This window comes from Podarcis liolepis (assembly GCF_965112155.1).
Source record: "Podarcis liolepis genome assembly, chromosome: 18".
Taxonomy (NCBI): domain Eukaryota; kingdom Metazoa; phylum Chordata; class Lepidosauria; order Squamata; family Lacertidae; genus Podarcis; species Podarcis liolepis.
In genome coordinates, this window is record NC_139572.1 from 9,482,010 (window position 1) to 9,506,390 (window position 24,381).

At 49.6% G+C, this 24,381-nt stretch overlaps 1 protein-coding gene across 4 annotated transcripts in view; it reads right to left on the reverse strand.

Annotated features, from left to right (window-relative positions):
* Positions 1-24,381, reverse strand: part of ABHD8 (abhydrolase domain containing 8) — a 44,579-nt gene that overhangs the window by 5,293 nt on the left and 14,905 nt on the right. For 2 of the 4 annotated variants that reach the window (XM_083483993.1, XM_083483994.1), the window contains exons 2-4: positions 4,050-4,767; positions 1,942-2,112; positions 371-587 (exon numbers count right to left, since the gene is read on the reverse strand). In XM_083483993.1, the coding sequence (XP_083340119.1) occupies positions 371-587; positions 1,942-2,112; positions 4,050-4,767 (1,106 nt within the window). Of the gene's footprint in view, positions 1-370; positions 588-1,941; positions 2,113-4,049; positions 4,768-13,389; positions 13,755-24,381 lie in introns of those variants that run through there. The other 2 variants (XM_083483996.1, XM_083483995.1) reach the window with 2 other exon arrangements.

Here is a 24,381-nt window from a genome sequence, read left to right on the forward strand (position 1 = left end):
CATATGGTTGTCAAGCCTCTGCTTAAAGACCTCCAAAGTAGGAGACTCCACCACACTCCTTGGCAGCAAATTCCACTGTCAAACAGCTCTTACTGTCAGGAAGTTCTTCCTAATGTTTAGGTGGACTCTTCTTTCTTGTAGTTTGGATCCATTGCTCCGTGTCCGCTTCTCTGGAGCAGCAGAAAACAACCTTTCTCCCTCCTCTATGGGACCTCCTTTTATATATTGGAACATGGCTATCATATCACCCCTTAACCTCCTCTTCTCCAGGCTAAACATGCCCAGCTCCCTTAGCCGTTCCTCATAAGGCATCGTTTTTAAATGGAGTGGGATTTCACAGGGATTCAGGGCATGTGTGCAAAAGCGTTACCTCGGCCATCCGCTGGTCCTCTTCCACAGGGACAAATTTGTCGTGCATGCCGTGAACGAGGAGGACGGGCACGGTCAGCTCCGCATGGTAGACCTCATCCCCCTCCGGCCAGTATTGGCCGCTCATCATGGCTCTTAGGACGAAGGAGGAGACGTTGAAGGCGTTCCCTTCCTTCAGCAGCTGCTTCTCCTTGGCGCCTTGGCGGGCAAAGCCAGCCCTGCAAGCAGAGCCAAGCGGGCAGGGTTAATTCAGCACGGATATTTATTCGTTTATTTATTTATTCGTTTAATACTTGGGAGGATTTGTCGCCAGGCTCCCGGGGCAGCTGAGAAATCAGGGAAAGAAAGAAAAGGAATGAAGGCAATATACAAAGACACGGCACAAAAGGCATATACTCTGGGAGGGAGAAGGAAATAAGCAAACCCAGGGCTTAGACTATAAAAAAGACATGACACAAAAGGAAATTACTTTAAAAATAAAAGCTACACCCACACACTTCAACAGCCCGGTAAGGATAGATCATGCTCAGGAGCTGTGGAATGCAGAGTGACAGGTCTTTTTTAATTAATTAATTAATTAATTAATTTGATTAGACATTCATACAAACATTAATACACATACACTTACAACCATAATATCATAATAACAACAACAAAAAGGAAAAGAAGAAAAACGAAAGAAAAAAGTTAAGAAGTAAATAAAATAGGTGGAATACACCTTTGTGAATTCCCTCCACCAGTGCTTGTCATTTTTTCATTCAAGTTCTTATTTACATTGCAAATCATGTACCACTACATTATTTCTTATAATATACTATTATATTATCAAGACAGCTTTATGACCTTAGTCTAAACATATCAACATGCTATCTTTAGAGCAGTGTTTACTCATATACTCTTCAAACCACAACCATTGTGACCTTAATTTCTGATGTGTTTGATATCTTATTGCCGCAGTTAATTTTGCCAGTTCTATAAATTCTGTAAATTTATATAGCCAGTCCTCTTTTGTGGGTATGTAATTTCCTTTCCGGGACGCGGGTGGCGCTGTGGGTTAAACCACAGAGCCTAGGACTTGCCAATCAGAAGGTCGGAGGTTCAAATCCCCACGACGGGGTGAGCTCCCGTTGCTCGGTCCCTGCTCCTGCCAACCTAGCAGTTTGAAAGCATGTCAAAGTGCAAGTAGATAAATAGGTACCGCTCCAGCGGGAAGGTGAACGGTGTTTCCGTGCGCTGCTCTGGTTTGCCAGAAGCGGCTCAGTCATGCTGGCCACATGACCCAGAAGCTGGATGCCGGCTCCCTCGGCCAATAAAGCGAGATGAGCGCCGCAACCCCAGAGTCTGCCACGACTGGACCTAATGGTCAGGGATCCCTTTACCTTTAATTCCCTTTCCAGTTCTTTGCAAGGAATAACCGGGCTGCTGCAGTTGCATAAAAGAACCATTTCTTTCCTGTCTTGTGGTATTTCATCTCCTGCTATCCTGAGTAAGAACGCAGTGGTAGATCGGTGTTGACTGGCATTTTGTCTTGGGGACCCGCAGAGACCCCTGCAAAGGAAGATGGCTACTCACTTGAGGAAGCTCCAAGCCAGGCAGGGGGAGAGGCAGCGCAGGACGCACGTGGGCATGTTGAAGATGGAGCAGAGACTGGGTTCCAAGGCCGTGGGGCCGCCACCATTGATCATTATCACCTTGTGGACCAGATCCGGGTATTCGTGCGCCAGGAAGGTGCAGAAGGAGACTCTGTGGGAAGAAGCAAGCAGGCAAGTTGGAGGGTGCAATAAGTTGGAGGGGGGGGATGAGTGTTCAGTCCCCTGGGCTCTCACTTGTGGGGTGCCTCAGGGCTCTGTCCTCTCCCCCATGCTTTTCAACATCTACATGCAGCCGCTGGGAGAGATCATCAGGAGGTTTGGGCTGGGTGTTCATCAGTATGCGGATGATACCCAGCTCTACGTCTCTTTCAAATCAGAACCAGTGAAGGCGGTGAAGGTCCTGTGTGAGTGCCTGGAGGCGGTTGGAGGATGGATGGTGGCTAACAGATTGAGGTTGAATCCTGACAAGACAGAAGTATTGTTTTGGGGGGACAGGAGGCGGGCAGGTGTGGAGGACTCCCTGGTCCTGAATGGGATAACTGGGCCCCTGAAGGACCAGGTGTGCAGCCTGGGAGTCATTTTGGACTCACAGCTGTCCATGGAGGCGAAGGTCAATTCTATGTCCAGGGCAGCTGTCTACCAGCTCCACCTGGTACGCAGGCTGAGACCCTACCTGCCCGTGGACTGTCTCGCCAGAGTGGTGCATGCTCTGGTTATCTCTCGCTTGGACTACTGCAATTCATTCTACATGGGGCTACCTTTGAAGGTGATCTGGAAACTGCAATTAATCCAGAATGCGGCAGCCAGGCTGGTGACTGGGAGCGGCCGCCAAGATCATATAACACCATATATAAGACCATATATAAGACCTACATTGGCTCCCAGTACATTTCTGAGTACAATTCAGAGAGTTGGTGCTGACCTTGAAAGCCCTAATCGGCCTCGGTCCAGTATACCTGAAGAAGTGTCTCCACCCCCATCATTCTACCCGGACACTGAGGTCCAGCGCCGAGGGCCTTCTGGCGGTTCCCTCACTGCGAGAAGTGAGGTTATAGGGAACCAGGCAAAGGGCCTTCTCGGTAGTGGCGCCCGCCCTGTGGAACGCCCTTGCCAACAGCTGCTATTCACGTGCGTTGAAAGAGCCTCCATTTTCAAGAGCAGTCTACCTTCACGTTCCTGAGTGGGGGGAATAACAGAAGGTGCCCCTATACCTGGCTTCCTGGGATGAAAATGATGATGATATAAACTGTGGTCTGCAGACTACCAAAGGTCCATGAGCTTCATTCAGGTCACTTGCAGTGTACCTGTGAATTTGTGTCTGAACTTGGGAGAGGACACATCCATGTACATTGAATATTTCTACCCTTGGCTCTGCCTCCACGTTCAGAGGCCATAATGGAGGGGGGGAGAGAGGCCTTGTGCCTGAATGCTGCTTGGGGGCTTCGCTTTGAGGGCATCTTTCTGGCCCCTGTGGGGGCAAGAGGCTGCATTAATATAATAATTCATTATTTATACCCCACCCCTCTGGCTGGGTTTCCCCAGCCACTCTGGGCGGCTCCCAATCGAATATTAAAAACACCATACAGCATTAGATGGGCTCTTCTGATTTTTCTCAGCCTTTTTATCACTGCGCTGCCAAGACAGCATTTCCTCGCTTGCATTTCCCAATCTCCGTCTCCTTTCTTTCCCTTATGTTTACAATTTAAACAACGGTTTCAGTGATACGTTCCTTTTCTTTCAGTTCATACGCTCCAACCTACTGCTCCCTTCAAAATATACCTAAGCTAAATTCTCCCTGCTCTCAGGGGATGGCCTCCAGTTCTGGAATAAGCTGCAGAAATCCCCTACAGCAAAACCAACATTTGATGGAACACGGGGCAAAGTGAAATGGAGTGTGCGGGGTGCGGTGAAGCTCAGAAATGGCTCTCCCCTCCCTGCTCATTTGATCCCCAGAACAACCTTGCGAGGAAGATTAGAATAAGCTTTAGAAATCAACACACACACACACACACTCCCGGCCCGCTCCAATAAAACCAGCATTCAACGGAATGGAGTAAACAGGGTTGGGGACCCTCCCCTTGCCCTTACCCATAGGAGTGCCCGATGAGGATGTTCCTCTTCCGAGCGTAGCGCTTGAAGACGGCCCGCATGTCTTCCGCCAGGGCGTAAAAAGTGTAGGCGGCGGCGATTTGGGGGGCCGAACTGCACCCGTGTCCGGCCAGGTCGGGGGCCACCACCTCGTAGCCCAGCTTGGCAAAGAAGTCCAGCTGCTCCTTCCAGATGTCCAGAGAGCCCCCCACGCCGTGGATGAAGAAAAGGACCACGTCGCCGTGGGTGCCCTTGCAGCTGGTGATGAACTTGGTGCAGTCGACGTTGACCACTTTCTTCGGCTTCCGCCGGCGGCGCTTGGCAGGGCCGGGACCGGGGGGGTTGGCCGAGAGGGTGGCCGCGCTGGCAGCGTCCGAGACCTCCAGCTCCATCGTGCCGTTGGCTTCGGAGCCGTTCTGGCAGTGGAGGATGTCGGCGCGGACGGCGTCGCCCAGGTTCTCGATGACCATCTGGCCGTTGCGGTAAACGGTGATGCGGCGCTTGCAGCGCACGACGCCCGCCGTCTGGGGCGCGTCCTCGGCCCCCGGTGGGCGGGCGGGGGCCAGGTGCTTGACCCGCAGGACCCGGCCGGGCTTCACCTCCACGAAACTAAACCCGTCGCTGGACTCGACACTCTCCAGGGGACCCACAGCGTTGGGGGTCTTGCCCATCAGGCAACACAGAAGCCCGTCCGTGATGCTGGTGAACATCGTGATTCCTGCATCGAGAGTTGGGGGGGTGACACAATAGTGCGTGAGACTCTTTGGGGTCATGGGGTCAACGTGGGTTCCCTGAAAGAGAATTCCTCTCAACAACCCTGCAAGGCAGGCCAGTGTCATGATCCCCGGGTCCCCGATTTCTGTGCTACAGATGAAAAGACATGGAGCACGTTCTCCCCACACATTGAAAGCACTTTGATACCACAACAATCATATCTTCTCCCCCCTCCCCGCCCAAATAATTGGGGAAACAATAATTACTTAGAAGACTCCTGAGAGTTCCTAGGGGACCCCCTCTTCCCTCCCCACAGTAAATAAAGCTGAAGTAAATAAATTAATATGTAAAAACTACTGTGGGTTTGTTTTTTTTTGCAGGGAGGGTGTTCCGTTTTGCTTTCAAATTGATGGTGGGCTCTGAACCAACAGCGTTTGTCGTTAGGACACGACAGCGCGCTGCAAAATTTTGCTGCAGTTCAGATATGTGTGCATGTGTATGTGTGTGTGTGTGTAACAGGAGTGTTCATATATGTTTACAGACACTCAAAGTGGTACCTCTGGTTGTGAACGTGATCCGTTCTGGAGGCCCATTCGCAACATGAAAAGAGCGCAACCTGCAGCGGCGCGTCTGCGCACGCGCGGGTTGCAATTCGCCACTCCTGCGCATGCGCGTGACGTCATTTTGCGCTCATGCGTGAGCAGCGAAACCCAGAAGTAACCCTTTCGCTCTGTCCCAAGAGACTAGGGCCCTGCAGGACTTGACATCTTTCCGCAGGGCCTGCAAGACAGAGCTGTTCCACCAGGCCTTTGGTCAAGGCACAGCCTGACCCCCTCCTTTGGCAATCTTCACAGACCTCTAGCCCAATGGTTGCCATTAATCTGATTTGAACTGATTTTATAATGAAATGATTTTAGAATGTTGTATCATTTTACTGTTGTTAGCTGTTCTAAGCCCGGCTTCGGCTGGGGAGGGCGGGATATAAATAAATTATTATTATTATTATTCTGGCACTTCCGGGTCGCCGTGGAATGTAACCTGAAAGAACGTAACATGAAGCGGACGTAACATGAGGTATGACTGTACAGTGGTGCCTTGCAAGACGAAAAGAATCCGTTCTGTGATTCTCTTCGTCTAGCGGTTTTTTCGTCTTGCGAAGCAAGCCCATTGACGGATTAGCGCTATTAGCAGCTATTAGCGGCTTATCTGCTGATCAGATCAGCTGATAAGTGGCTTAGCGGCTTAGAAAAGGGGGGGGAAGGGGGAAAAAACAGCAGGAACTCGCAAGACATTGTCATTTTGCGAAGCAAGCCCATAGAAAATTCGTTTTGCGAAGCACCTCCAAAACGGAAAACTCTTTCGTCTAGCGAGTTTTCCATCTTGCCAGGCATTCGTCTTGCGGGGCACCACTGTATGGCAATATCATTCCAATATTATATTCCTCATTATAACAATACCAATTTTGTAACAGGAATGTTCTTGGTCCAGCTGCCAGCTAACCTTGCAGGAACATTCCATTCCACTTCTCAGTTTTCTTTTCTGAACGGATTGCGCTCAGATCCGGTGTCTGCTGTTGTTTTACTCCCTTGGCTTCTTAAATTATGATTTATTCCATTTGCACCTTTCCTCCAAGTAGCTTACGGTTGCAAGGCACATAGTTCTCCTTGCCCTCCCACAACCCTGTGAGAAAGTTCGGCTGAGAGACAGTAACAAACCCTACCCTCTACCTGCAAGCTTCAGGGCTGAGTGGGAAGATTTGAACCCTGATCTCTCCCAGTCCAGCGCTCTACCCACTACACCAGACTGCCTGTACTTCAAAACTTGCACTACTTAATGCTTCAAACATGGTGTGCGTGCCGATACGGCCCCATTCCTGTTTATCCCTGGTGCCAATCCTGTCTCCATCCACGAGTCTGCTTTTAGAGGGAGCCTGGCGGATTATGTTTATTATAAACTGTCAGAACACCAGAGCTTCTTGGGCTCCTAACGACGAGAGATTAAAAAAAATTTAAAATAAAGCCAATGCAGGGGACTTTTGTTGAAAGAAAACAAATTGCACAGAAACCATAAAGAACACAAACCATCAGTCCAAATGCACTTTTAAAAAAACCTCAGATAAGAACAGATCCATTTGTATACAAGTCATCGGACCATCACAAAAGCTTTATACGGCGCGGAAGCCACACAAGGTCACGTCAAACAGTACTTAACTCAGATCAAAGCAAAAAAATATTGAAAGTATATACAACACTAAAATAAAACTCACGTGCCAAATCTCCTGGGCAGATGGCAAAATGCCTCTTAAATAAATTAAAGGAAAGCACGAAGAAAACTTAAAATTCTAAATCTCTCTCACAACACACAGAATGCTCTTAGGAGAATTCTCCAAACTTCAGCTCCTGCGGATAAGAGAAGGGGCATCTCTCTCCCCACAGAACAAGAGAGGAGCAGGAAACCCCAAATCTTTGGGGTGGGGGAATCCTAAGGCTGGGAGGGAAACTTGGAGAAGACGGGGAAGCCCTTGACAGAAGGATATGTTGCCTAAATTACCTGTAATCTGCTATTCATTTTAGAAAGTTTATTTACAATGGTACCTCGGCTTAAGTACCGTATTTTTTGCTTTATAAGACTCACTTTTTTCCTCCTAAAAAGTAAGGGGAAATGTGTGCGCGTCTTATGGAGCGAATGCAGGCTGCGCAGCTATCCCAGAAGCCAGAACAGCAAGAGGGATTGCTGCTTTCACTGCACAGCGATCCCTCTTGCTGTTCTGGCTTCTGAGATTCAGAATATTTTTTTTCCTCCTCCAAAAACTAGGTGCATCTTGTGGTCTGGTGCGTCCTACAGAGCGAAAAATACGGTACTTAATTCGTTCCGGAGGCCTGTTCTTAACCTGAAACTGTTCTTAACCTGAAGCGCCACTTTAGCTAATGGGGCCTCCTGCTGCCGCTGCGCCGCTGGAGCATGATTTCTGTTCTCATCCTGAAGCAAAGTTCTTAACCTGAAGCACTATTTCTGGGTTAGCGGAGTCTATAACCTGAAGCGTATGTAACCTGAAGCATATGTAACCTGAAGCGTATGTAACCCAAGGTACCACTGTACTTATCTTTTTATTTATTTCACACAAAAATTATTCTGCTAGATCGGGAAAAGAAAAACGACTTCGACTGGCCAGCTAAATCAGGCGAGGGGAGTTGATGGGTCTCAAACCCTCAGTGAGTTAGGGGCTTCCCCGGCATGTGAAGACCCACTCTGGCAGATGGAGCAGATGAGACTAATAATAATAATAATAATAATAATAATAATAATAATAATAATAATAATAATAATTTTTTATTTATACCCCGCCCATCTGGCTGGGTTTCCCCTGCCACTCTGTGCAGCTTCCAACAAAATACAGTGGTCTGTTAAACATTAAAAGCTTCCCTAAACAGGGCTGCCTTCGGTTGTCTTCTAAAAGTCTGGTAGTTGTTCTTCTCTTTGACATCTGGTGGGAGGGTGTTCCACAGGGCGGGTGCCACCACCAAGAAGGCCAAGAGTGGGCCCAATGGTCAAGAAGGCGGTTTCTGCCCATAAAGGGAAGTGAGGGGCAGGTGGGGCTCATCCGCCTGGGAAGGGAGCCCATCTAGAAGAAGGAAAACTCTGGCCCTAAACCGCCTTGTGGGAAAAGGCTCAGGAGCAAACCCTACACTCAGAGCAAACCCTGAGTGTCTGGAGGCGGTTGGAGGTTGGATGGCGGCTAACAGATTGAGGTTGAATCCTGACAAGACAGAAGTACTGTTTTTGTGGGACAGGAGGCAGCAGGTGTGGAGGACGCCCTGATCCTGAATGGGGTAACTGTGCCCCTGAAGGACCAGGTGCGCAGCCTGGGAGTCACTCTGGACTCGCAGCTGTCCATGGAGGCACAGGTCAAATCTGTGTCCAGGGCAGCTGTTTACCAGCTCCATCTGGTACGCAGGCTGAGACCCTATCTGCCTGCAGACTGTCTTGCCAGAGTGGTGCATGTTGTGGTTATCTCTTGCTTAGACTACTGCAATGCGCTCTACGTGGGGCTACCTTTGAAGGTGACCCGGAAACTACAACTAATCCAGAATGTGGCAGCTAGACTGGTGACTGGGAGCAGCCGCAGAGACCACATAACACCGGTCTTGAAAGACCTACATTGGCTCCCAGTACATTTCCGAGCACAATTCAAAGTGTTGGTGCTGACCTTTAAAGCCCTAAACGGCCTCGGTCCAGTATACCTGAAGGAGCGTCTCCATCCCCATCGTTCTGCCCGGACACTGAGGTCCAGCTCCGAGGGCCTTCTGGCAGTTCCCTCACTGCGAGAAGCCAAGTCACAGGGAACCAGGCAGAGGGCCTTCTCGGTAGTGGCGCCTTCCCTGTGGAACACCCTCCCACCAGATGTCAAAGAGAACAACTACCAGGCTTTTAGAGGACATCTGAAGGCAGCCTTGTTTCGGGAACCTTTAATGTTTGATGTATTATAGTATTTTAATATTCTTTTGGAAGCCGCCCAGGGTGGCTGGGGAAGCCCAGCCAGATGGGCGGGGTATAAATTATTATTAATTGTTATTATTATTACACAAATCCGGAACGGAGTCCCTAAGGCGGTTGGGTGGCGCCTTGACTGCCTCCTTCTAGCAACTCCTGCAGCCCAGCTGGTGCCAAACATCTTGCTTTGGTATCCTTTGGGCCACATCTGCCAGGCCAAGAGGGGGGTCTTGTTGTCAGCAGCGGAGGAAGGGGCCTTCCTCCTCCCACTCAGCCGCCTTACCGCTGGGGGGGAGGCAGCGGGTGGACCGTTTGGGCAGTGGGGAGCCTGCACACGCCCAAGCCACCGCGTCTCTCCCAGGAGAGACATCGCAAAATTGAATTCTGTGTCAATTTCAAAACATGACTTTCCGTTCTCGTACCATTTCAGAAAGTTCAAATTGGACAGATCCACCGTTCGGTGCGAACCAAATCAAATTTGCCCCACAACCCAACCACTTCTGCTGGAATGTGGCCCCCAATGGGTTTCCACCAGGGCAATGTGGCCCTCGCTCCAAAAGCAAAGCGGAAGCCATCAAACAAGGCCTACCCAATGCTCCTACGCCAGATTAACCTTTTAGTTCAAAATCTGCAGAAGGAGTGACCCCTGCCCCCATCTCCCATCCTTGCAAACCCACAAGTCACTTAAGGAGGGAGGATTTGCGGTGGCTTGGGTGCAGGCCCCGCGGTGAGTGCCGCCCGGCATTTTGTCACCCCCCCCCCCTCAGCGATGACACCTCCAGACACACTGGCCAGGCTTGGGCCCAAGGGAGGTCACTTTGGTACTGCAAATGCAGAAGTTTGACTTCCCCTCCGGAGATGCACCGTATTTTTCGCTCTATAAGACGCACTTTTCCCCTCCTAAAAAGTAAAGGGAAATGTGTGTGCGTCTTATGGAGCGAATGCAGGCTGCGCAGCTATCCCAGAAGCCAGAACAGCAAGAGGGATTGCTGCTTTCTCTGCGCAGCGATCCCTCTTGCTGTTCTGGCTTCTGGGATTCAGAATATTTTTCTTCTTGCCTTCCTCCTCCAAAAACTAGGTGCGTCTTATGGTGTGGTGCATCTTATAGAGCGAAAAATACGGTACTCCGTTGTCTCTTGGGGGAGAGATGGATGCCAACCAACCAAGCATTCAACCCATTCTCTCCCTCCCCCATATAAAACATTCCCAGAAAATGGTGTCCCCCCCCACCCCCTGGTAGGAAAAACTGGCTAATCATCGAGTGGACATGGGATCCTTGCCAAACTGTGGCGAGAACACAGCCCCAGTGGCCCCCATCAAAACATGGTAGGGAGGCCAGACTTCTAGGAGACCTCCTTATTTAATTAACTAATTAGAGTCAACATGATTAGAAGCAAGCCGAGCGGAGCTGAGCAGAGGAGGGAGAAGGGCGGAGGGGGAACAGAATGCTCCGGACTTCCCCATCTCACAAGCACCAGATACACTGGAAAAAGCCAGGCAATATGCCCCACAGGGGGGAAAACCCACATTGCCAACTTATCGCCCCAGTGGCGCTCTTCTGCCTTTCTCATGCACAATCCAGGAACACAAGGATCTGCTGGTTTTGGTTCTCTCGGGACACATTCACACCAGAGGACATTTCTTTAAACACTCAGGGCTTCCTCCAAAGAATTTTCAGAGCTGTTGTTTGTTATGGGAGCTGAGAGTTGATACTCTATTCCTCTAAAAGGTAAAGTGACCCCTGACCATTAGGTCCAGTCACGGACAACTCTGGGGTTGCAGCGCTCATCTCGTTTTATTGGCCGAGGGAGCCGGAGTACAGCTTCCGGGTCATGTGGCCAGCATGACTAAGCCGCTTCTGGCAAACCAGAGCAGCGCATGGAAATGCCGTTTACCTTCCCGTCGGAGTGGTACTTATTTATCTACTTGCACTTTGACGTGCTTTTGAACTGCTAGGTGGGCAGGAGCAGGGACCGAGCAACGGGAGCTCACCCCGTCGCGGGGATTCGAACCGCTGACCTTCTGATTAGCAAATCCTAGGCTCTGTGGTTTAACCCACAGCACCACCCGCGTCCCTAAAAGGTAAAGGGGCCCCTGACCATTAGGTCCAGTCGTGGCCGACTCAGGTTGCGGCGCTCATCTCTAACAGAACTACAATTCTCAGGTTTCCCTATGAAGAAGAATTTATGATTATACCACTCTGGGAATTACAGCTCTCTGGAGGGAATTGGACAACTCTCAGCACCCTTCTTAACAAATTGCAGTTCCCATAATTATTTGGGAAACGCCATATCTGTTTAAAGTGGAATTATACAGCTTTAAATGCAAGGTGTGGATATGGCCTCAGTTTCTCATTTATTCAGTCTTCATTCCTCCACATTTTCTCCAGCAAACCCGAACCTCTCTTTCAAATCCTCGTGAAAATTCAAATCAGCATTTAAGTACGAATTTATTCTAATGAACACATTTTTGCAAGCAGTTTTCCTCTACGTACTGCACGTTTTTGATATTTTTTGCACTGATATGCGTTTTATGCACCATTTCCCACAATACAGGCATTTTTTTGCATCAACTGGCTGGCTGGAGAAGCTTACATCACAAAATTGAATTATGTGTGAATTTCAAAACATGACTTTCTGTCCTCGTATCACTTCGGAAAGTTCAGATTGGATAGATCCACCTTTCAGTGTGAACTAAATCAAATTTACCCCACAACCAACCACTTCCCAATACTCCCCTCCACTGCTGGAACGTGGCCCCCAATGGATTTCTACCAGGGCAATGTGGCCCTTGGTCCAAAAGCAGCGCTGAAGCCATCAAACAAGGCCTACCCAATACTCCCACGCCAGATTAACCTTTAGTTCAAAATCTGCAAAAGGACTGACTCCCTGCCCCCATCTCCCATCCTTGCAAATCCACGAGTCACTTAGGGAGGGAGCGATTTGCGTGTTGAGGAGCTGGGGAAATGGCTGCCAATTACAGCGTGCTGCTATCGACCCTTCTGTGTCAAGGGCTTCTTCTTCCACGGAGCAGAAAATAAGACTGAAAGATGAAGAAATGCAGGGGACCTTTGTTGAAAGAAAACACATTGCACAGAAAGAGAGAGAGAGAGAGATGCTGGTCACCATGGCAACCAAGGTGGAGTCGGGTACCACCATCTGAGCGACTCAAATAACTAAGAGCCGGTTGCATAACATTGCTTCTGAGTCCAGAAGGAGCCGTGTTACATAAGCCACCACTGTCTCCCCTCTTTTCCACCACCCACCCAGTAAGGATGGATTTGGGTGAAACATGGGGAAAAGGCGGACAGCAAAATTGCAGGCTTTGGCCTGCAGGAACCGTTTCTGCTTCCGCTTATCAAAAGACACACACACACAAAAGAATCGAAGCAAAAAATACAGACACCACTCCTTGACTGCAGGTTCCAGAGGGAGGAAAGCAAGAGAAACACAGAGAAATGTAAGAACAGCCGGCTGGATCAGGGGCCACCAGAGTCAACACCCTGTTCTCACAATGGCCAAATATCCCAGAATTCCTTGGAGCCGAGATAGACTGCCGCTAGACCTGGAGGTTCGATAAGAAAGCAGGAAGAGACTGACTTCTAGCGCAATCCCATCGAAACCATCATTCTGTTCTCACAGTGGCCAACCAGATGCCTCTATTGGGAAACCCACAAGCCGGGTCCGGGCACAAGAGCAACGTTCTCCTGTGGTTTCCATCCTGGCTAGTAATCATTGATAGCCTCCTCTTGTGTGAATCCCCTTTTAAAGACATCTAGGTTGGTGGGAGGGACGCAAGTGGCGCTGTGGGTTAAACCACAGAGCCTAGGACTTGCTGATTAGAAGGTCGAAGGTTCGAATCCCCGCAGCGGGGTGAGCTCCCGTTGCTCGGTCCCTGCTCCTCCCAACCTAGCAGTTCGAAAGCACATCAAAGTGCAAGTAGATAAAGAGGTACCGCTCCGGCGGGAAGGTAAACGGCGTTTCCGTGCGCTGCTCTGGTTCGCCAGAAGCGGCTTAGTCATGCTGGCCACACGACCCGGAAGCTGTACGCCGGCTCCCTCGGCCAATAAAGCGAGATGAGCGCCGCAACCCCAGAGTCGGCCACGACTGGACCTAGTGGTCAGGGGTCCCTTTACCTTTACCTAGGTTGGTGGGAGGGAGTTCCGCAGCCTAACAATGTGCCACAAGAGAGGTGAACGTTTTTGTTTTTTTTAGGGTCTGTGTCTATTTCTTGAGGTTGTACGCGGCTGACGAAGACTACCTTCTGCACTCAGTTCTCAGGTGCGGGTGCAGGATGTGGCCATCTCTGAGGTGCGTTCTGTGGTCTCCTAGGAAACTGGCCATGAATGGCTCTTTTCCCAATGGGACCCGTTTCTTTGGCAGGGAAAGCGTTGGCGGTGGCCAAATTGCAGGCATGGCGCAGAGGAGGGGAACTTATTCCAAATCTGTTCCAAAAGAGGCTTTGTCAAAAGCCGAGGCGGCAAACCTCTCCGCTCTCCTTTTCTCTCTCTCTTTCCCCTCTTTCAAATGCGACTAATTCTGAGGGGTCCCTCTGTCCCAGACAATACCTTGGAACATGGCGGCGCTCGCATGCGCAGGCAGTTCCGAGGTTCCAAACAGGTTCCGGAACATTCTTATGCAAAGTGGAGTCCGAGTTTGGAGCAGGACAAAAACCGAGGCAGAAATTGGGGGAGTCTCCAAGTGTTAGAAACGCAAGATATATAATCTCATCGCCAATTGGCACCTTAAATCTAGGTTAAGATGTCTAGGCGCCTCTTTTTTTTAATGATGCAATTTGTTATTATCATCATTATTTTTCATTTCTATACCACTTTCTCTTTTAAAGAAGAAACCTCAAAGCGGTTTTCAACCCATTAAAACATCAAATAAAACATTCCAGAATTAAACAAATTCAGGCTTCTAGGAAAATATTTCAGATCCTTCTCTCAGGGACATTTGCCCCCCCCCCCACTGATTTACCTACTTAATTTATAGAGCTGCCCCATAGCAGGAGGGCTCTAGGAAGGCAGGGTGGTGTAGTGGTTAGAGTGTCAGACGAGGAGCTGGGAGATCAGAGTTCGAGTCCCCACTTAGTCATGGAACTCACTGGGCGACCTTGGAGTCACAGTCACAGTCTCCTGGCCCACCACACAGGGTCGTTGTGGGATTAATTGAGGAGGGGGTGGACCATGGACTCCTTGGAGCAAAAGATGGGAGATAAATGCAACTGATAAGCTCTTCGGCTCAAAGGAAAAGCTGCAATGGAGTTTTTCCAATTCTCAGAAGCTGCTCCGTGTCCACTAAAGCTAAATGGCCACAACTATCAGACCTGGGCAAGGTACTGTGAGGGCCAGATGAGAAGGCTTGGAGTGTGGAATACCGTTTCTGAGAACCCCCCAGCTCCTGTGACAGATGAGTGGAAGGCACAGGATTCAAGAGCCATGGGGATAATTTTGCTCTCAGTAGCTCCTGAAGAGTTAATCACCCTGGCTGGCAAGGCCAGTGCACGTGAGATGTGGAATGCTTTGAAAAAAGCCCATCTGCCAGTCATCCCAGCCCAGAGTGTGAATGCACCGGAGGTCCTGGCTGTTTCCCAGAATGCGAGTGAATGCAGGGATGCTGAGGGCACCGGTTGCAAGCTGCAGGGGGAGCTGACCGTCACGTCATCCCAGGCAGCATTCCAGCCTCCAGGGGGAGCTGGAGGGCAGCCAGGTGGAGATGGCAGCCGCCCACCTGGCATCCAGGAATCTCTGCAGGGGCCCGCACCAGTTGCAAAACGCGCCTGGCACCTGGCTAATTTCTAACACCGGAACCTTCCATAGGCCGATGAATGTGCCCTTCTTCAAAACAGCTGCCTCCAGGTTCTATTTCCATTAACCCATATATCTAGCTCTTTCTGTACAACGCAGGTATATTGCCTTACACTGAGTCAGGCCATACGATACAATAATCTTTATTGTCATTGTCCCATACAGAACAACGAAATTGAAAAATCGACATAAAAGCCTGCTATCCCAGCTACCCCAGCCTGGTTAGCCCCCTAAAAACTCTGATACCCCATTTTTAAATACAGTATACTCCCATAGAGACTCCTTACACTGCACTTGGGTAGAAACTGTTTCTCAGACGGCTGGTCCTAGTCTTTATAACCCTGTACCTTCTTCCAGAAGGCAGAAGCTGAAAGAGATCATTTCCGGGGTGCGCACTGTCCTGCGCTATCTCTGCAGCTTTCGTATGGCACCTGGAAACGTAGATTTGATCCAAGGTGGGAAGAGTGCACCCAATTACAGTGGTACCTCGGGTTAAGTACTTAATTCGTTCCGGTGGTCTGTACTTAACTTGAAACTGTTCTTAACCTGAAGCACCACTTTAGCTAATGGGGCCTCCTGCTGCCGCTGTGCCTCCGGAGCACAATTTCTGTTCTTATCCTGAAGCAAAGTTCTTAACCTGAAGCAATATTTCTGGGTTGATTGAGTCTGTAAGCGTATGTAAAATGAAGCGTATGTAACCCGAGGTACCACTGTATTCTCTCCGCAGTCTTTACAACCCTGGAGAGCATTGTTTTTCCCTGACCGTGCAGCTCCCAAACCACACACACACAGACCATAAGCCAATACACTCTCTACAGTACAATGGTAAAATGCCATCAAGCATTTTGATCTCTCAGGTCCTTTGAGAGATTGTTTTTCCGGAGGATTCTCAGAAAATATAACCTCTGCTGTGATCTCTTCATCGGGTCTTTGCTGTTTTCTCTCCAGGTTAGGGCTCCATCTAGCTTTGTATTGTCCACACTGACTGGCAGCAGCTCTCCCAGACCTACCTAGAGATGCCTTCGGGAGAGGAGACGTGGGACCTTTGGCATGCAAAGCTGACACTCTTCAGCTGAGCTGCAGCCCTGCCCTTTAAAAGCAAAGCAATGACCCGTTTAGATAGGAAGCGGCCTTCTAGGTCAGTGCTGTCCACACGGACTGGCAGCAGCAGCAGCATTTCAAAACAAGGGTCTTTCTGAGATGCCAGGGGAGACTGAATCTTCTGCATGCAAAGCAGCTGTTCTGCCGCAGAGCCTTTCCCTATCTTAAAAATGAGGTATAGAAATAAAATGAATATTAATAATAATAATAATTGTTGTTGTTGTTAGCCGCTCTGAGCCCGGCTTCGGCTGGGGAGGGTGGGATATAAATTAATTATTATTATTATTATTATTATTATTATTATTATTATTATGCAAACTGAAGATAATTTTTGAGCTTCAGCCGGAACTCTGAATACGACAAACAGTGGGTGGAACCTAATGAATTGCCTGAAAAACCTTTTATGTTTCCTGTTTGCAAAATTGCACCTTCAAATTAAAAGAAAGAGAAAGAGAGGCAGGATTAAAAGCTTTTAGGAAGAGGCCAAGGGAGTAATCCTTCTGGGAAAGGAAGCTGGCCTCTCCCCTTTCAGCCAGGGGCAAGCTCAGCTGCCAAGAGGGATGCATTCAAATTATGGGCAACGAGGGACGCACAAACACCCCCCCCCTCTAAAAGCTCACATCCCTTCCCCATCGCTTGAATCTTTACAAGGAGAACAGAAGTGAGGAGGGGCGTGCAGAGTTCCTCTTGACCTAATTCAAGCTGAGCGTGCCTGGATTTTATATAACGGGACTTCGGCTTGGAAAGAAGAGAGAGAGAGAGCGAGTGGTTGAGAAGGAAAGGCGGAGAATGGCACCCACAAAAGAACAGAGGGGTGTTCTGTTTGTTGAGTGAGGGATGAGACAGCGCATATCACTGACGCCCAAACTTTTTTGGGGCGGCCCTGCCACCTTGGTTCCACAAACTCATCCCCAGCAGTGCCCAATAAAAAAAATATTCAGACTATAATAATAATAATAAATTTTTATTTGTACCCCGCCCTTCCCAGTTCAAAAACCGGGCTCAGGACAACAACAAATTTAAAACACTTAAGTGTTTGATAGAGTATTGTATTTTAATATTTTGTTGGAAGCTGCCCAGAGTGGCTGGGGATACCCAGCCAGATGGGTAGGGTATAAATAATAAATAAATTATTATTATTATTATTATTATTATTATTATTATTATTATTATTGCAGTTTGCACGACCCACCAAGAAAAATAATCATCGGCTTGTAGTGTTGGGAAGGACCCTGAAGGTCCACTGTCTGCAATGAAGGAATCTCGCTGCGAGAAGTGAGGTTACAGGGAACCAGGCAGAGGGCCTTCTCGGTGGTGGCGCCTGTCCTGTGCAACGCCCTCCCAGCAGATGTCAAGGCAATAAACAACTATTTTACTTTTTAAAGTCAACTGAAGGCGGCCCTGTTTAGGAAGGTTTTTAATGTCTGACGCTGTACTGTTTTTAATATTCAGTTGGAAGCCGGCCAGAGTGGCTGGGGAAACCCAGCCAGATGGGCGGGGTATAAATAAATAAATTATTGTTATTATTATTATTATTACTATTATTATTACCATCATCATCATCATATCAACTAAAGCATACATACAGAATCATAGAAAGAAAAACATTCAAAGCAGTGGCAATTAGTTGCCCACTTACTCAAAATCCAACTGAAACTTAAGTTTAATTAATTCAACAAAACTGATGAAATTGATCCAGTGATGCCAGCTTTTCACACAGTCCTTTACACGAACGCCCCCCTCCCCTGCTGCCACCTTACTTTTTAGCACCCCGCCTAGACTAACTGCCCCCCCATGGGGAATTACCACCTACTTTGGAACCCCCCTGGGTATTTCCACCCTGAGAAACTCACACACCTCCAAGCACCCAAATGACAAAAGCCACACACACCCCCACACACAAAAAAGGCCAACTCCTGAGATATTATGGCTCTCTGAACACCATCCATATCGAACAAGGAATAGTGCTTGTAACTAGTGTGCAACACACCCACAGGGGAAAAACCAATGCTGTCCAGGGTTGTAAAGACTGCGGAGAGAATAATTGGGCGCACTCTTCCCACCTTAGATCAAATCTATGCTTCCAGGTGCCATAAGAAAGCTGCAGAGATAGCGCAGGATAGTGCGCTCCCCGGAAATGATCTCTTTCAGCTTCTGCCTTCTGGAAGAAGGTACAGGGTTATAAAGACCAGGACTAGCTCCCTGAGAAACAGTTTCTACCCAAATGCAATTTTGGTTTTAAATGCAGCGTAAGGTAGTCTCCGGGGACGCGGGTGGCGCTGTGGGTTAAACCACAGAGCCTAGGGCTTGCCGATCAGAAGGTCAGTGGTTCGAATCCCCGTGACAGGGTGAGCTCCCGTTGCTCAGTCCCTGCTCCTGCCAAACTAGCAGTTCAAAAGCACGAAGTCCAAGTAGATAAATAGGTACTGCTCCGGCGGGAAGGTAAACGGCATTTCCGTGCGCTGCTCTGGTTCGGTTCACCAGAAGCGGTTTAGTCCTGCTGGCCACATGACCCGGAAGCTGTACGCCGGCTCCCTTGGCCAGTAAAGCAAGATGAGCGCCGCAACTCCAGGGTCGGCGTAACCCGAAAAAACGCAACCTGAAGCAGCTGTAACCCGAGGTATGACTGTATAAGGGGCAGCACAAGATATAATGCATAAGGTCCTCTACTTCAGGGCATCCCCTAACGCAAACACGTTTGTTTGTTGGTCTGCCTCTGTGTCTCCACAGTCAGACTCGGAGGCAGAAAAGCTTCTGAATGCCACTATCTGGAAAACCGCAGGAGGGGAGAATGTTTTCTTCCCTTCTTTGTGAAAACTCACGCCAGCTATGTGCACCCACCCCCTCACCCACCTCCACCCCGGCCGATATTTTGTTGGGTACATCGCTCTTGCCCCACCACAGAGCCCTGCCTCCTCTTGCATTCCACAGACTGGAGAGAGAGAGAAAGAGAGGGGGAAGGAAAGGGAGAGATAGAGGACTGCATAAACAGCTGCTGTGTGCATATGGCAGGGGAAGATTTTTGGGCAGATGTCCAGGGCCCCACTCAGCAAAAGAAGCAGGAACCCCTCCAACAAAACTGGGCTGTCTTGGCACGTCGGTTTTGATATATCTTGATTTATTCAGTAGATGCGTATCCCTACCTTTTAGGAATCTTTCCTTACACGAGAAAACCACCCCACTCACCGGTGGATAGCAGCACGAGATGTTTGCCTGATGCTGTGCCAGTAATGTCCACACTGACTGGCAGCAGCAGCAGCAGCAGCATCACTCCAGGGTTACAGGGGGAAATCTCCTGGCGCCTGGCTAATTTCTAGCACTGTGGCCACTGTAAGGAGAGGACCTTGGACAAGATGGGCCCGATCCAGGATGACTCTTCTTCAATTATACTCTCTTTTCTTGCAGCTCAGTCCCCAGGGGGCATCTTCAGGTGGGGCTGAGAGATATCCCACCTCCCAAGTCTGAAATCCTGGAGAGCTGCTCCCAGTGTAGACAAAACTGAGCTAGATGGATTAAGGGTCTAAGGCGGTGCCCTCAATTAAATTAGCTGTTTATGCAAAACCATAAGGACTAGCTGGATGATCCTCAGGGATCCTCTCAAATCTACAATTCTGTGATTCTATGACTCCCCCCCCCCCACACACACACACCTGTGGCTTGATCTAGCTGCTTCAGGGCTGTTCTCATGGGCTACGACCAACTTACAACTCCCCAGCAGTGGGATGCTCTCCCCAGGAAGGTTCGGCTGGTGCCTTCATTATACAGTGGTACCTCGCAGGTGGCACTGTGGGTTAAACCACAGAGCCTAGGACTTGCCAATCAGAAGGTCGGAGGTTCAAATCCCTGCGACGGAGTGAGCTCCCGTTGCTCGGTCCCAGCTCCTGCCAACCTGGCAGTTCGAAAGCACGTCAAAGTGCAAGTAGATAAATAGGTACCTCTGCTGCGGGAAGGTAAACGGCGTTTCCATGCGCTGCTCTGGTTCGCCAGAAGCGGCTTAGTCCTGCTGGCCACATGACCCGGAAGCTGTACGCCGGCTCCCTCGGCCAGTAAAGAGAGATGAGCGCCGCAACCCCAGAGTTGGCCACGACTGGACCTAACGGTCAGGGGTCCCTTTACCTTTACCTCTGGTTACGAACGGTTTCAGCTTAAGAACGGACCTCCAGAAGGAATTAAGTTCATAACCAGAGGTACCACTGTACACCTTTAGGCGCCAGGCAAACATTCATTTCCAGCCAGGCCTTTGGCCGGTTGGCATCCGATGTCCTTTTATATTTGTTGTGGGAGGGGACATTATGGGGGGGTCTTATTTTTATTATGCAGTTTGTGGTGTGTTTTTTTAATTGTAATTTTATGTTGCAAACCGCCCTGAGACCTACTGATAAAGGGCAATGTAGAAAATTTAATAATAATAATTGCAATGGGTCTACCTTGAGTAGCATCATAGGATCACAGAACTGTAGAGTTGGAAGGGACCCCAAGGGTCATCAAGTCCACCCCCTGCAATGCATTATATTTATGCAAGGAATTATATTTATTTCTCTATATATGTCTGTCTGTCTGTCTGTCTGACCATCAGGGGATTCGAACCGCCGACCTTCTGATCGGCAAGCTTTAGGCTCAGTGGGCGCAGTTCCCCCTCCAATCCCATTTCTTTAGGGACATGGGATGCTGCCTTACACCTTAGCTTAGTCAGACCCTTCATTGGCCCACTAAGCTCAGTATCGTCTGCACTGGCCGGCAGCTGCCCTCCAGAGTTTCCATGCAGGGCGCCTCCTCCCGACCTCATCTGGAGAAGCCAGGAATTGAACTATGGGACTTTGTGCACGCAAAGCAGATGCGCTGTCTGTCTGCGCTTCTCCCTCTTGGGAATGTGGACTGGAAGAATGCGTGTGTTTTTTGCTGAAACGGCAGAGCGATGCAGTTAGATAATGATAGACGCTGAGTTTCAAAGCCTTGCACACTTCCCTGCCCCCCCCCCTTTTAAAATGGCAAGGGACATTTGTGGAAATCACAGCTGCATAGAACTGATGAGGACACCCTCCCATCGAAAGTCAAGGGGAAAAGAAACTGTACAACCTGCAGAAAACCTATGAAGGCAGCCCTATATAGGGAGGTTTTTAATGTACAATTATTTGTTTTAATTTTTGTATATGCTGTCTGCCACCCAGAGTGGCTAGGGAAACCAAGTCAGATGGGTGGGGAATGATAAATGATGATAGATAGATAGATAGATAGATAGATAGATAGATAGATAGATAGGACGCAGGTGGCGCTGTGGATTAAACCACAGAGCCTAGGACTTGCCGATCAGAAGGTCGGCGGTTCAAATCCCCGCAACGGGGTGAGCTCCCGTCGCTCGGTCCCTGCTCCTGCCAACCTGGCAGTTCAAAAGGACATCAAGGTGCAAATAGATAAATAGGTACCGCTCCAGCGGGAAGGTAAACAGCGTTTCTGTGTGCTGCTCTGGTTCACCAGAAGTGGCTTAGTCATGCTGGCCACATGACCTGGAAAAACTGTCTGTGGACAAACGCCAGCTCCCTCGGCCTACAGAGCGAGATGAACATGCAACCCCAGAGTCGTCCGCGACTGGGCCTAATGGTCAGGGGTACCTTTGCCTTCACCTCTAGCCCAAAGTCTGCACGGAATGTACAAGGAATTTTATATGCTCGTTCGGGGCTACCACCGACAAGCCTCCGCTGTCACCTTCAGCTGGAAGCTTGGTTTCCGAAACACCAGTGCACTCCTGCCCAATGAGCATGCGCAAAGGGCTCCTTTCCTCGACCCTTCTCCCAGGCCCTGAAAGCGAGGGTGTGAAGCACAAGGCACAACAACATCTCAGAGCACCGCCTACATTGCTGTATTCGACGTCTGTATTCGAGGGAGGGGGCGACAACAATTCCTCCTGTTGGCAGTGGGAAGGTAAACCGGTTAAACGCCTTGTACCCTAAGCCAATGGAGGCGTATTGACAGGAGCCAGATGGCATCAGCTCTGCCAACTCACCACGAAGCAGGGGGCAGATATTAAGGGGGGCGCAATGCCTCCCCCACCAATCAAGATTATGTCCCCTCCGTCTCAAGGGGTTGGCTGGAACAGGCCAAAGGGTGGCCATCTAGTCCAGTATCCTGTTCCCACAGTGGCCAAATGCCCCTAAGAACCTAGGAATCAAGTTAGACTGCCGCTAGACCTGGAGGTTCCAGAAGAAGAGCCCTGCAGCTGGGTGGCCCCTTGTTCCAGCGTCCTGTCCCCTCAGCAGCCAAGCAGGGGCTCCTAAGGCAGCGGCTCTCAATTGTGGGTCCCCAGATGTTGTTGGACTACAACTCCCATCATCCCAAGGCCAGAGCTCAGGGATGATGGGAGTTGTAGTCCAACAACGTCTGGGGACCCACTGGTTGAGAACTGCTGCCCTAAGGGAAGTCCTCAAACAGGACTTTCAATCAGTGTTCAAAATTAGCCAGCCACAAGGCACATTTTGCACCTGACTCTCTGCTAAGGGCGCGGGTGGCGCTGTGGGTTAAACCACAGAGCTTACGGCTTGCTGATCAGAAGGTCGGCGGTTCAAATCCCTGTGACGGAGTGAGCTCCCGCTTGGTCCCAGCTCCTGCCAACCTAGCAGTTTGAAAGCACATCAAAGTGCAAGTAGATAAATAGTGCAAGTAGATAAATGGCGGGAAGGTAAACGGCGTTTCCGTGCGCTGCTCTGGTTTGCCAGAAGCGGCTTAGTCATGCTGGCCAAATGACCCGGAAGCTGTACGCCGGCTCCCTCGGCCAATAAAGCGAGATGAGCACCGCAACCCCAGAGTCGGCCACGACTGGACCTAACGGTCAGGGGTCCCTTTACCTTTTTATCTGCCAAGTGAAGATGCCTGGGAGCCACAATTGCGCCTGACATCTTCCCCATCTAGGTATCCCTGGATCTGCACTGTTTTCAAACACCAACACCCCCTCCTGTAGAATTATCTCCAATATATTTTATCTGCACGATCAGAATGAATTTCAGCAACTAAAATGCATTTTCTGTGCAGCCTGAGCAGGAGCAGTGAACAACATTATAGTGAATTGTTGTCGCTTGTCTTGGCTTTCCCCACTGCCCTGCTCAGAGTTGGGAAGAATATCCCCATGTTATGAACGGTCTGAGTCACCATTACGAAAAAGAGGTTGGAATAGGCGAATAGATAGGTCTTTGGATCAAGTGACTTTTCTTCTTTTAAGTTCTCAAAGCTCTTAACCAGGCCCAAGGTTGCCCTCTGAACTAGCCAGATGTTGAACTGAGAATCCATCACAGTCAGTCCTTCATTTGGAAAATAAGACTTTAGAGCCGTCTTGCCACAAAAGCACAACTAGGCATTGTGTTTTGGCGTTGGCAACCTTGGTTTCAGCCTTAATTTAAGGAGCCTTGTTTCTTTGTTCATCTGAGTTTTTAACGCCGCTTTCAACCCAAACAAGTTCATACAGTTTTAGCAAACTCTGGCACGTTAAGCCTGCTGCTGTTACACCTAGGTAAAGGTAAAGGGACCCCTGAGCATTAGGTCCAGTCATGGCCGACTCTGGGGTTGCGGCGCTCATCTCGCTTTATTGGCCGAGGGAGCTGGCGTACAGCTTCCAGGTCATGTGCCCAGCATGACTAAGCCACTTCTGGCGAACCAGAGCAGCGCACGGAAACACCGTTTACCTTCCCACCAGAGCGGTACCTATTTATCTACTTGCACTTTGACGTGCTTTCAAACTGCTAGGTTGGCAGGAGCAGGGACCAGTAAAGCGAGATGAGCGCTGCAACCCCAGAGTTGGTCACGACTGGACCTAATGGTCAAGGGTCCCTTTACCTTTACCTTTAGCATATCCAGGTAGGGTCAGAGACCCCAGTGGGACACTGCCAGTCAGTGTGGACAGTGATGAGCTAGATGGAACAGTAGAAGGCGGCTTTCTGTTTAATTCAGTCCATGAGGACTAGAATCCTGATCTGTTTTTAAGGGAAGGGCAGAGCTCTGGGGTAGGCCATCAGCTTTGCATTAAGTGGGTTTCAGATCCAATCTTGAGGGGGGGGACCCCGTCTGAAATCCTAGAGAGTCACTGCTGCCAGCCAGTGTACTGAAACAGATGGATCAGTGGGTTTGTATATGGCAGCCGGGAAGATCCTCTGCCTGAAGCCCCGGAGGGCGGCTGCCAGTCAGTGCAGCAACACTGAGCCCAGATGCACAAGGGCCTTACTTCGCAAAAAC